Here is a 14,519-nt window from a genome sequence, read left to right on the forward strand (position 1 = left end):
GGAGACATCTTTCATGCAACAGATTGCCAAATATTCTTATAACCAGAGGTTGAATCTGTAATAATAAACATGTAATACAAATACATAAGAGTTATGATCATCCTCCAAAATTCCATCAAATGCTATACATTTCTGTAGTTAAGGAATACAAACACGTACAGTTTTATTTCCTGTAGAGAATGGTTAAACAGTAGGAAAAGGCTCGGACAATATCATTAAGGTCCACCACCTCACCCCTTTTTTCAGAAGCCTCATAATCTAACCATAATACTATTAAGCCAGTTTTCCCTGGTAACATCTAAATGTATTGGGAGTTGTAGTCAAACACAGATAGAGGCCAGCAGTCTCGGGAAAGGCTGCCAGAGGTCATAAAAATAATATACCCAAGGCTGCCCACTCAATTATTATTTTTATATGGCAGTAAAGAATGTGCATTTCCAGTTTCTTGTAACTGAACCCAAGAGCAGCTCTGTTAGATCATCTGTTAGATCATAGTTTGCACGAACTTTCCTAAAGAGATTAGCCCGATGCCACTGGGAACAAGACCATCAAAGTAACATCTTTCTCCTGCTTTCTCCTGTTGTACTGTGGCTATTATTCATGTTGGACCACTGGTTCATGTACCCAGCAATGTCCAAAACTCAGAAAGTTCCTTCTCAGTACAGCATTAATGGAGGATCCTTCAGCTGGAAAGGTAAACAGCGCAATCTGTGACTTTATCGAAGCAAAGCATGTTCTACCACTACATTTCAGGCAGGCTAGGGATGCTGTTGCAAACATTACAGCAAAGGCAGCTATGTCCCCAACCCTCCGCCCAAAACTCTGACCTAATACGAGGGGCGTTCATTAAAGATTTCCCCTGACCCACTTCCTGTGGACTGAGAGCAACGAAACTTGACACAGTTCTCAATCCTTCTCTTCATAGGTGCCACCTAAGACACACACTTCTCCCATCTTTTTAAGCAACTGTGAACACCTCAATTGTAGAAGATGACAGGTTGCTCCAAAAGCCATGTAGTGACTTTGGAAATCAGTCTTATCATCATGCTTGCCCTTCAATAGTAACTTCATTGTTGGAAAGATGTGGAAGCCCGATGGTGCGAGGTTGGGTGAATAAGGGGGATGCGGTAGAATTTCAAAGCCACAGGAGTATGCTTCCATTTGGGCAACATATGAGTTGTGAACTGGTGCATTGTCTTGCAGAAGGCAGACACCTTTGGTGAGCATGCCACGTCTCTTGGTTTTGATACCCTCCTGCAATTTCTGCAGCAGTGAAGCATAGTATGCCCCAGTGATCATGGTACCCTTTGCTAGGAAATCCATCCATACTACTCCGTGCTGGTCCCAAAATCCTGTGAGCATGACCTTGCCTGCCGAGAGTTGGACACGTGCCTTCTTTGGAGGTGGCGAGTCATGATGCTTCCATTGCATTGACTGGACTTTAGTCTCAGGATTATACTGATGGACCCAGCTTTCATCTTGTGTGATCAGTCTGTTGAAAAAGTCCTCCTGGTTTCCATGGCACATCATCAATAGAGCCTGAGGGCATTCAACTCGTTCCTGCTTCTGGAAAAGTGTGAGCAGCCAGGGGACCCAACGAACAGATATCTTATGCATATGACGATGGTCTTGGATGATTTTTTCCACAAACCCCACAGTAATCCTGACATTTTGGGCTAGGTAGCGAATGATTACACAGCGATTTTCCAAAATGGCGACCTCCACTTGCTGGATGGTGTGTTCATCAATAGCAGAGTGGGGTCGCCCTGGAATTGGAGCTGTTTCCACTTATTTATTTTGTATCAAAAGCATTGCATAAATTAGGATAAAGCAGATAAAAACAGAATGAGCACAAGCGGCTAAGTATCTTTTGACCAAAAATGGGCAACAGAAACATATTGTCTGTAGCCTCCAACAGTTGTTCTTCTGTACATGAAGCAGGGCATAGTGGGCAAGCATACAGATGCAGAGTTGTCTGTTTCCACTGACATCTGACCACATTTAAATTGACGATGCCAGTTCTTGATTACATCATATGATGGGGAATCATCACCATAAACCTCTTTCATGTCATCAAACGTCTCCTTTGTTGCACAGCCTTTCAAGTAAAGGAACTTGATGACTGTATTTCACTGGGTCCATTATCAAACCTCACACCACTTCAGCACCTGTAAAACAGATACTTATACCATTACCCATGTGCAGTTTCAGCATCCTGTGATAAATAGAAGTGGGTCAGGGGAAATCTTTAATGAATGCCCCTCATACATCCCAGATGCATGACACTTCCATGCTTCACATTTGAACCTACTGGTTGCCTCGCTTACACAGCAGCCTCTGAATTATTATTATTTTATTATTATGTTTATTTATATCCTGTTTTTTCTCTCCATATGGAGACTCAAATATCTGCCCCATAGGAGCAGAAGTCTTGGATAAGAGAGTGTTCCAAGCCACAGAATGATGCAGTGGAACACCCTCTAAATGAAACAATTCCAGGCTGGAGTGCAGGCTGTCATGGCACCTTTGTCAAATATATCACAACCTCTTACTTCCTATTGCCCTATGCTGTGTGAGGCTGCATGGACGCCTCTGAAGCTGGATCCCCTTTCCAGGCTGCAACCGACCCTTCTCCTGTTGCCTCCCCCTTCCAACCCACAAGGTTGCCATCCCCAGGGGCTGGATCTCCAGCTTTCCAAGCAACGATGGCACTCTCGGCCGATGGCTCCCCAGTCTTCCATGCTGCAGTGGTGCCAGCGACGGTGCCTTCGATGGCCGGCACAGTACCAGCAACGTTAGGCTTCTCCTTCCAGTCAGCAGAAGAAGTGGCTGGTGCCATGGCCACTGGGACCTCGGGCTGCCCACCTTTCCAGGCAGTATGGGTGGTCATGTGGCGCTCCAGCAAGGTGCGGTGGGAGAAGTACTTGTTGCAGATGCAGCATTGAAAGCGTTCGGGGCGGTGGGTGCGCATGTGGACATTGAGGGAACTCTTTTGAGTGAAGCGCTTGCAGCAAATGGAGCACTGGAAGGCACGCACCCCTGTATGGGTCACCATGTGCTTGAGCAGGTAGTCTCTCAGGGAAAATGAGCGCCAGCAGATGCTGCACTGGTGGGGCTTCTCACCTGCCGAGGAAGAAAAACAACAATATTTAAGTTTTCCATTTTGGTGGCCTACCTTGTTGATCTATGCTTCATTAACATGCTGACTGAAGACAAGGAGGAACTTGTTACCAGGAGCTTTTTTTCCTATGGCTTTGTTCCTAAAGTATTGTAAATATATAAGGTATGTATAAAGTGGGTTTGGGTTTTTTCCAGAAACCCTTCAGGATACCAAAATCTAAAGATGCTCAAGTCCCATCATATACAGTAAAATGGTATCCCTTATATAAAAAGTAAAGGTTCCCCCTTGACATTAAGTTTAGTTGAGTCTGACTCTGAGGGATGGTGCTCATCTCCATTTCTAAGCCAAAGAGCCGGTGTTGTCCATTGACATGTCTAAGCCAAAGAGCCGGTGTTGTCCATAGGTCATGTGGCTGGCATGACTGCATGGAGCACCATTACCTTCCTGCCAAATAGACCTATTGCTCTATTCACATTTTCATGTTTTCAAACTGCTAGGTTGGCAGAAGCTAGGGTTAACAACAGGAGCTCACCCCATCTGTGGATTTGAACCATCGACCTTCCAATCAGCAAGTTCTGCAGCTTAGTAGTTAAACCTGCTGCACTGCTGCAGCCTTATATAAAGTGGCAAAATCAAGGATTGCTTCTTTGAACATTATTTTTAAAATTTCAAGCCATGGATGGTTGAGTCCATCAATGCAGAATCCATGGCTACAGAAGAGCAACTGGATGTAGATGCCTGTTATCAAGATCTCTGACAAACAAATTCCCTTTTGCAACTAAATTCCTCCTTGTCCTCTGTAAAGAATTAAAATACTGCATGATATGGGGAAAACAGATTGCACAGTTCTTAGCAGCAAAAGGCTTTCTCTTGCCCACTCAGCAACCAACACGGGGCAGGAGTGAGCAACTGTGGCCTTTCAGGTGTTATTAGTCCCTAACTCTATCACCGCTGGCTATGCTAGAATGGGCTGATCAAATTTGTAATTCAACAAGATCTGGAAGGTCATGTGTTATTGATTCTTGCCTTACCATTTTTAAAGCAAGTGATTTGTAATGCATGTAGGCAGTACCAGATTCAATCACTAAATCATCTGATATACTACAAGGCAGCTTTTTATCCAATCAAGCATGACCTCAACTTTACACTTTTCTTGTGCCTTTCCTACATCTTATCAACATTTATCCATCTTTTTAAAATTCCCAAAAGTAGTCCCCCAGATATGTTTGGACTACAACTCCCATCACTCCACACAATTTGCTACAATGGAGGATTTAATTGGTGTTGTAGTCTACCCATATCTGGAAGCCACTCTCCCCAAGTCTTGTAAGGGGTTCAAACTGTGAACAAATTCATGATGTGTCTATTACTGACGTTTTGCCCACAGAAGGCCTTGCTTGGCTCTTCCTCACCCAAACCCAGACATTCTAACACTCTGTATGTGCATTACCAGAATGGATGAACATATGTTTGGTGTAGTTTTTGCGGGAGCTGAAGGTTTTCTGGCAATGGCTGCATTGGTAAGAAGGTTCAGAGCACCGAGAGGGACCTGGCTGTTGATTCTGCTGCTCTCCGCTGTGCATGGCACCTGAGCCCATATTGCTGGGGCCAAGCTGCACCATGTTAGTGCCACCTGCATCCTGCTGCTGTGGTTGCTGCTGGATACTGTAGAAGCTCTGAGCCACCCCACTAGGCTGGGGCAGATGAAACTGGAAGATGCTGGTGGTGCTGGTGGCTGCGTTGGCACTGCTGACTTCGGGTTTAAGCTCCCTCTGGATACCCAGCGAGGAGACAAATGCCAACCCCCCACCACTGTTAGTACTGCGTGGTGGGAATGCCGGGGAGGGTCCGCCCAAGTCTGGCTTAAACTCTCCTGCCAAGCTTCTCAAGTTGGAGATCTCCAAACCGCAATCCGAGTGGAACTTCTCCCTGTCTCGGGTGACGGAAGCCGTGGCCTCTTCGTTGCTTTCTTCTCCCTGCCAGGAGGGGATGAAGGACTCTGAAAAAACATCCTGGTTCCCAAAGAAATCCTGGCCCTCTGCAGTGGCATAATCCATGTGGATGCTCTCCTTCCGGTTAGCTCCACTGGTGTTCCCAGCATTCTTTGAATCTGTCTCATCAGGAAACCCAGCAGGGAAGTTAGTGCTCCCACTACACTCGGCAAAGCAGCTCAATTTTCCCTCTGGTTCTGAAGTGGCAGTAGATGCCACCACACCTTCCCTGCCTTCTCTGCCCGCCTCCTCTTCGTCCTTGATGATGACAGGTATGGCCTCAGACAGCTGGAGCCTCACCGGCTGGCGCTGCTTGCGGCTGTGGCAGCTGGGTGTTGCCTCTGCTGGGTGCAAATAAGCCCCTCCAGCTTCCCCATCACTGATGCCCCCCTCGCAAACAGCTCCCCTTGCCTCCCTGTGTTGAGAAGAGAGCAGGTCCCGCAACTTATAACGCACCTCCGAGGCACAAAGCAACTTGGGAGCTTCGAGGTGGGCTGCCTCAATGTCACTAGGTCGTGAGACACTGGCAATAGCTTCTTTGGAGGTCAGCTGCTCTTGAGGCTTGGCAGGGAGAGTCCTGGGGATAGAGAGGGAAACGGGTGGAGGGGCCGTGGGGGGCTTGGGGCTGCGACTCTGTGAGATGATCTGGGTGCATTCATCGATGACGGTCTTGATCTGGAGGATGGAGGCTGCCGTGAGGATCTGCAGAGCCTCGGATTGGGCGACCACCAGTGAGCCACTGTACATGAATTCCACAAGCTGGCGTACCACCTGGCTAGGCACCACCGGCGGCACCTCGATCTCCGAGTAGCCCAGAAGTAGCTTATCGTGGAAGAAAGGGCTGCCAGCGGCCAGCACACATCGGTGGGCACGGAGAGTGGCCTCTTGGATATGCACCGTCACATCACAGAAATGGCCCCCCAGCCGCTGCCCGTTCAGGGTCTCCAGGAGGGATTTGCTGAAGTTCTGGAGGTGGATGTAATGGACAGCTTCAGCCATGCCAACTTGTGTCCTATGGTCAAACCCTTCTGAAGGATAGTGTTCATCAAAAAAGGGGAGCTCTTGCGAAGAATTCTATTGTATGATTCTGAAATATAAGATGGGAAGAGAATAAGCAAAGCAGATGTAAAGGCTTTTATTACAGTGGACTCTCAGTATCCATCCTCATGTATCCTTCACAGATACCCTACACACACCCCCCCCCCCCATGCATGCTCAAGTCCCTGATAAAAATGGCAGAGATGACAACGATATCAAAAAAACACGCATGTTACTTTGTTTCATAAAGAAGTAAATTGATAACTTTCTAAAAGAATGGGAACCATTTATACCATTTATAAAGAAAAAAGAAAATGTAAAAATGCTTGCAGGTTTTGAAGATTGAGTCAAACACTGAGATAGCAAAGTAGAATGAAAACAACTGTCTATAAAAGATTAACAGGATTGTAATAGGTGGGTTGCTGTGAGTTTTCCGGGCTATGTGGCCATGTTGTGAACATGCATGCACACATGCAGTAGAGGAACAGCTGCAGTGGGGACAAAATGAAGACTCTGTTCCCATAAATAAACATTCTGCCCGCCCCCAGAAATATTTCTTCAATACCTACGTTTCTAGCAGAATGTAGCACTGAATATAATACCAACCTAAAACTCTTCTATGTTTGTGTATTGCCATTCTCTTAGGCCCCTTCCAGACAGCTGAATAAAATCCCACATTATCTGCTTTGAACTGGAATATATGGCAGAGTGGACTCAGATAACCCAGTTCAAAGTAGATATTGTGGGATTTTCTGCCTTGATATTCTGAATTATATGGAAATGTGGAAAGGCACTTAGTAATGTTGATTGCTTTCATGGCCAGAATCACTGGGTTGTTGTGAGTTTTCCAGGCTGTATGCCGTGTTCCAGAAGCATTCTCTCCTGATGTTTCACCTGCATCTATGGCAGGCATCCTGAGAGCTTGTGAGGTCTGTTGGAAACTAGGACAAATGAGGTTTATATATCTGTGGAATGTCCAGGGTGGGAGAAAGAACTTTTGTCTGTTTCAGGTAGGTGTGAATGTTGCAATTGGCCACCTTGATTAGCATTTAATGGCTTAGCAATATTACTATATTGTACTATACCATTATATTGTAATATTATTGGTAATATTACATGTAATATAAAATATACAATTATAATATTGTATTATTATTATATTGCATTACATTATAATACTATAAATATTATATGTATATACAATATATTATATTATACTATATTATTAGCATAGCACAGGAATGCTTATCCGAAATGATTGGGACCAGAAGTCTTTTGGATTCTACAATATCTGCCTATACATCATAAAATATCTTGGAGATAGGGCATAAGTCTAAACATGAAATTCAATTACATTTCATATACACCTAATTAGCATAATCTGATGTTAATTTCATTCACAATATTTAAAATAGTTCTGCACATGAAACAAAGTTTTTGTTCAGCGAACCACAGGCAAACAAATGCATTACTATCTCAGCTATTTTGGATTTGGGAGGACTTTGGATTTCCGGATAAGAGATCCTTAATTACTCAACTTGTATTGGGTCAGAGGTAATTCAATTTACCATGACTAACATAACACTAACAATGATAATTAATTTCTTCGGGAGAGGAAGAATTTCCATCAGCCAGAAAGTCCTGTCTAGAGAAGTGTAGAATCTGCATAGAGAGGGTGACACAGTGGTACTCTACGCATGTTCAGAGGCACACTCTGCTTTCCCGTGACTGTATATATTCAAGGACTGAGCCCTGGCTGTTGTTGTTGTCGTTGTCTACCTTTGACTTAGAGCAGGCATGGGCCAGCTTCGGCCTTCCTCCAGGTGTTTTGGACTCCAACTCCCACAATTCCTAACAGCCTACCGCTTTGGTTAGACCACACCTGGAATATTGTGTCCAATTCTGGGCACCCCAATTGAAGAGAGATATTGACAAGCTGGAATGTGTCCAGAGGAGGGCAACTAAAATGATCAAGGGTCTGGAGAACAAGCCCTATGTGGAGCGGCTTAAGGAGCTGGGCATGTTTAGCCTGGAGAAGAGAAGGCTGAGAGGAGATATGATAGCCATGTATAAATATGTGAGAGGAAGCCACAGGGAGGAGGGAGCAAGCTTGTTTTCTGCTTCCTTGGAGACTAGGACGCGGAACAATGGCTTCAAACTACAAGAGAGGAGATTCCATCTGAACATGAGGAAGAACTTCCTGACTGTGAGAGCCGTTCAGCAGTGGAACTCTCTGCCCCGGAGTGTGGTGGAGGCTCCTTCTTTGGAAGCTTTTAAACAGAAGCTGGATGGCCATCTGTCAGGGGTGATTTGAATGCAATATTCCTGCTTCTTGGCAGGGGGTTGGACTGGATGGCCCGTGAGGTCTCTTCCAACTCTTTGATTCTATGATTCTACTTTAACTGCCATAGCTCAGTGCTGTGGAATCATGGGAGTTGTGTTGCCTCACCAAACTACAAATTCCAAGGCTCCCTAGCAGTTAAATTGGTGTCAAACTGCATCCATTTTGCAGTGTAGATCAACCCCTAGCCCAATGCTGTCAAGCCACCCTGGCTCTTAAAGGCACAGCCCTGCTTTCCCTCAATTGTATGCTTCCCAGGGCTGAGCCCTGCCTGCCCCCTTTCCCCGCCATTCCGATGATTGACAGCTCTGAGGCCCGCCTCCCAACAAGAAAAAGAACCCAAGCCATCACATTACCTGCGAACCCAACAGATAAGCAGAGAGCAATGGGAGCCGAAGGGGGCGTGTCCGCCAAGGCGCGGTGGGCGTGGCTTCCGCGCGGGCCGAAGGGGCGGGGCCGTGCTCGCTTACTTCCGGTGACCTTCCTCCTTCCGCACACGTCTCCTTCCCTCCTCCTCTCACTTCCCCAACGCTCGCCCATAGAGATAGGAAAGAGTAGAGCCACACAACACCAGTGGGGATCGAAGCACTCTCATCCCACAGTGGTCCCACAGTCAAACCATTTCCAATGGTAATGATACAAAAGAGTATTGAAAGGCTTTCATGGCCGGAATCACTGGATTGTTGTGAGTTTTTCGGGCTGTATGGTCATGTTCCAGAAGCATTCTCTCCTGGCTATCAGTATTAAAAAAAGAATAAAGAACAACACTCAAAAACAGGGAATTCCAGACAAGAAACAATGGGGAACAGCTCATCACCTCTCAACAAATGATTTCCCCAGGCAGTAAGAAGCCACACTTTGAAACTGCTAGGCCTTTAAATGCTAATCAAGGTGTCCCACTGAAATATTCACACCTACCTCCAACAGACAAGAGTTCTTTCTCTCACCCTGGACATTCCACAGACAGGAAACCATCAGGGACAGCTAATCATCTCTCAAAAAAGGATTCCCCCAGTCAGTAAGAAGCCACCCCTTGAAACTGCTAGGCCATTAAATGCAAATTAAGGTGGCCAGTTGCAATAGTGACACCTAACTCCAATAGATAAGAGTTCTTTCTCTCACCCTGGACACTCCACAGCTAATCACCTCTCAACAAAGGATTCTTCCAGGCGGTATGAAGCCATGCTTTGAAATTACTAGGCCATTAAATGCTAATAAAGGTGGCTAATTGAAACATTCATACCTACCTCCAACAGACAAGAATTCTTTCTCTTGCCCTGGACATTCCACAGACAAGAAACGATCAGGGACAGATAATCACCTCTCAACAAAGGATTCCCCCAAGCAGTAAGAAGCTACACTTTGAAACTGCTAGGCCATTAAATGCTAATCAAGGTGGTAGGTTGCAACATTCACACCTACCTCCAATAGATAAGAGTTCTTTCTCTCACCCTGGACATTCCACAGACAAGAAACAATCAGGGACACTTCTCAACAAAGGATTCCCCCAGGCAGTAAGAAGCTACACTTTGAAACTGCTAGGCCATTAAATACTAATCAAGATGGCCAGTTGAAATATTCACACTTGCCTCAAACAGACAAGAGATCTTTCTCCCATCGTGGACATTCCGCAGATATATAAACACAAATTTCCTAGTTTCCAACAGACCTCACAACCGTGGAGTTCTTTTTCTCACCCTGGACATTCCTCAGCCAAGAAACAATAAGGGACAGCGAATCACCTCTCAACAAAGGATTCCCCCAGGCAGTAAGAAGCCACCCCTTGAAACTGCTTGGCCATTAAATGCTAATCAAGGTGGCCAGTTGCAATATTGACACCTACCTCCAATAGATAAGAGTTCTTTCTCTCACCCTGGACACTCCACAGCTAATCACCTCTCAACAAAGGATTTCCCCAGGCAGTAAGAAGCCAGACCTTGAAGCTGCAAGGCCATTAAATGCTAATCAAGGTGGCCAATTGAAACATCCACACCAACCTCCAGCAGGCAAGAGTTCTTTCTCTCACCGTGGACACTCCACAGCTAATCGCCTCTCAACAAAGGATTTCCCCAGGCAGTGAGAAGCCAGACCTTGAAGCTGCAAGGCCATTAAATGCTAATCAAGATGGCCAATTGAAACATCCACACCAACCTCCAGCAGGCAAGAGTTCCTTCTCTCACCGTGGACACTCCACAGCTAATCACCTCTCAACAAAGGATTTCCCCAGGCAGTGAGAAGCCAGACCTTGAAGCTGCAAGGCCATTAAATGCTAATCAAGATGGCCAATTGAAACATCCACACCAACCTCCAGCAGGCAAGAGTTCCTTCTCTCACCGTGGACACTCCACAGCTAATCACCTCTCAACAAAGGATTTCCCCAGGCAGTAAGAAGCCAGACCTTGAAGCTGCAAGGCCATTAAATGCTAATCAAGGTGGCCAATTGAAACATCCACACCAACCTCCAGCAGGCAAGAGTTCTTTCTCTCACCGTGGACACTCCACAGCTAATCGCCTCTCAACAAAGGATTTCCCCAGGCAGTGAGAAGCCAGACCTTGAAGCTGCAAGGCCATTAAATGCTAATCAAGATGGCCAATTGAAACATCCACACCAACCTCCAGCAGGCAAGAGTTCCTTCTCTCACCGTGGACACTCCACAGCTAATCACCTCTCAACAAAGGATTTCCCCAGGCAGTGAGAAGCCAGACCTTGAAGCTGCAAGGCCATTAAATGCTAATCAAGATGGCCAATTGAAACATCCACACCAACCTCCAGCAGGCAAGAGTTCCTTCTCTCACCGTGGACACTCCACAGCTAATCACCTCTCAACAAAGGATTTCCCCAGGCAGTAAGAAGCCAGACCTTGAAGATGCAAGGCCATTAAATGCTAATCAAGATGGCCAAGTTAAACATCCACACTAACCTCCAGCAGGCAAGAGTTCTTTATCTCACCCTGGACACTCCACAGCTAATCACTTCTCATCAAAGGATTTCCCCAGGCAGTAAGAAGCCAGACCTTGAAGCTGCAAGGCCATTAAATCCTAATCAAGATGGCCAATTGAAACATCCACACCAACCTCCAGCAGGCAAGAGTTCTTTCTCTCACCCTGGACACTCCACAGCTAGTCACCTCTCAACAAAAGATTTCTCCATGCAGTAAGAAGCCACCCCTTGAAACTGCTACGCCATTAAATGTGAATCCAGGTCTCCAGTTGAAATATTCATGCCCACCTCCCACAAGAGTTCTTTCTCTCACCCTGGACATTCCACAGACAAGAAACAACCAGGGACAGCTAAACACCTCCCAACAAAGGATTCCCCCAGGAAGTAAGAAGCCACCCCTTGAAACTGCTAAGTCATTAAATACTAATCAAGGCATAAAGTTGAAATATTCACATCTACCTCCAACAGACAAGAGTTCTTTCTCTCACCCTAGACATTCTACAGACAAGAAACAATCAGGAACAGCTAATAATATCTCAAAAAAGGATTCCCTCAGGCAGTAAGAAGCCATGCTTTGAAACTGCTAGGCCATTAAATGCTAATCAAGATGGTCAGCTGCAACATTCACAACTACCTCAAACAGACAAGAGTTCTTTCTCCCACCCTGGACATTTCAAAGGTATATAAACCCCATTTTCCTAGTTTCCAACAGACCTCGCAACCTCTGAGGATGCCTGCCATAAATGCAGGCAAAACGTCAGGACAGAATGCTTCTGGAACATTGCCATTACAGCTCAGAAAACTTACAACAATCCACTTAAAGAGAGGTGTTCACAATCTTCCGCCAGGGGGAGCCGGTGCTCACCAAATAGACCCAAGGATTTCATAGAATGATAGTGGCTGGACCTAAACTGCCCTCTATCCCAGGATCTGATCCCAGATTATATGTTTATCTCAGATTATTTGGCAGTGTAGACCAGGCATGGGCAAACTTCAGCCCTCTGGGTGTTTTGCACAGCCTATCAGGTATTAGGAATTATGGGAGTTGAAGTCCAAAACACCTGGAGGGCTGAAGTTTGCTCATGTGTACTCTAGATCATACGATCTCCAGTATAACAAAGTTTAAACATCTTTCCTATGATGCTACAATGTTTTGTTTATTCTTTCAGTTGCTTCCAACACTTTGTGACCTCATGGACCGGCTCACACCAGAGCTCCCTGTTGGCCGTGGCCACCCCCAGCTCCTTCAGAGTCAAGCCAGCCCTTCAAGGATACCGTTAATCCATCTTGCCCTTGGTCTACCCCAATTCCTTTTTTCTTCCATTTCACCCAGCATCATTGTCTTCTCCAAGCTTCCTTGTCTTTTCATTATGTGGCCAAAGTACTTCATCTTTGCCTCTAATATCCTTCCCTCCAGTGAGCAGTCGAGCTTTATTTCCTGCAGTATGGACTGGTTGGATCTCCTCGCAGTCCAAGACACTCTCAGAATATTCTTCCAACACCACAGTTCAAAAGTGTCTATCTTCCTTAGCTCCTTATGGTCCAGCTCTCACATCCATAGGTTACTACGGGGAATACCATTGACTTAAGTATGTGGATCTTCGTTTCCAGTGTGATGTCTCTGTTCTTCACTATTTTATCGAGATTGGTCATTGCTCTCCTCCCAAGAAATAAATGTCTTCTGATTTCCTGGCTGTAGTCTGATTCTGCAGTAATCTTTGTGCCTAGAAATACAAAGTCTGTCGACTTGAATCAAGAAATAGTTTTCTAAGATCTACAGAGACACTTGCTGGAACACCCCAGCAAGCGGGAATCCAAAAGTGGCAGGCTCAAACCCAGAACCTCAATCAATGGCTGATACCAAATGGGAGACTCCTCCCTGGGCACACAGAAAACTGGGCGACTTGGAAGGCGCTGAACAGACTGCGCTCTGGCACCACAAGATGCAGAGCCAACCTCAAGAAATGGGGCTACAAAGTGGAATCCACGACATGCGAGTGTGGAGAAGAGCAAACTACAGACCACCTGCTGCAATGCAACGCAACCTGAGCCCTGCCACATGCACAATGGAGGACGTTCTTGCAGCAACACCAGAAGCACTTCAAGTGGCCAGATACTGGTCAAAGGACATTTAATCAACTACCAAGCTTGCAAACTTTGTGTTTTGTTTTGTTTGTTTGTTTGTTAAAAAATGCAACACAACTGTTAGGTCTGCTCCTGACACAATAAATAAATAAATAAATAAATACTGCCTCCATGTTTTGTCCCTCTATTTGCCAGTGATCAATAGGTCTGGTGCCATCATCTTGGTTTTTTTAAAATGTTTAATTACAATGTATCTACAGCTTTTGGGCTTTGCCAGCACTTTCCTCTCCACTCCTATACTATGCATCCCCCTTTCGAACATTTGCGTGAGCACAGAGAAGAGAATAAACTCAAATAAAGGGGAGTGACCTTTCCTATCCTTTGTGCAGCCAAGACAGACCCCCACTTCTCCCTTAATTCCACATATATGAACTTATGCTGTAGTCTCACTTGATTCCTATTTTTATTATTTGATAATACTTTATTTTATACATCAAATGGAAGGCAAAGTAAAATGAAGTGGTTTAATCTCTTGAGTCATCCCAAACATTCCAGGAATTCTCCCCTGCCCTGGGTGGAAGGCACAGCTTGGACCATAATCTTTTGGAAATGTCTTTCCTGGCAATCTGCCAGCCACCTGAAACCTCCCTTCCGGGGATCCAAACTGCCCACTGGACAAAGACCCAGGAAAAGACTCTGACACCTTCATCTCCAATAGAGAGTCTTGGACATCGTCTTTGCAATATGAGAAGTTGTCTGAGGACTCAACACTCATTGACCCTTGCATCTTGGACTTGCTATCTACATAATCCTATCATTCAGCCATCCAGACTCTTATTGCCTCCAGTATTCCATTATCCAACACCCATAGGTGGGTGCAGCACCTTGGAGACCTTCACAAGAGCTGTCTGCACCTGCTGATTGGAGGCCCCAGGGCTTCCCGGCCTGGCTGGGAGGGCATCCCTGGGCACATCATCACCACCTCTGCCAATCAGCATATGC

General features: G+C 45.7%; 1 protein-coding gene across 1 annotated transcript; it reads right to left on the reverse strand.

Moving 5' to 3' along the window:
• Positions 1 to 138: 138 nt before the first annotated feature.
• ZBTB45 (zinc finger and BTB domain containing 45) lies at positions 139 to 8,941 on the reverse strand. The gene is made up of 3 exons (XM_060780683.2): positions 8,848 to 8,941; positions 4,572 to 6,199; positions 139 to 3,123 (listed from the first exon to the last, which is right to left on the reverse strand). Exons 2-3 carry the CDS (start codon positions 6,109 to 6,111, stop codon positions 2,564 to 2,566), a joined length of 2,100 nt encoding a protein of 699 aa, XP_060636666.2. The 5' UTR covers positions 6,112 to 6,199; positions 8,848 to 8,941; the 3' UTR covers positions 139 to 2,563.
• Positions 8,942 to 14,519: the final 5,578 nt, after the last annotated feature.

This window comes from Anolis sagrei, chromosome 6, assembly GCF_037176765.1.
Source record: "Anolis sagrei isolate rAnoSag1 chromosome 6, rAnoSag1.mat, whole genome shotgun sequence".
Classification (NCBI taxonomy): Eukaryota; Metazoa; Chordata; class Lepidosauria; order Squamata; family Dactyloidae; genus Anolis; species Anolis sagrei.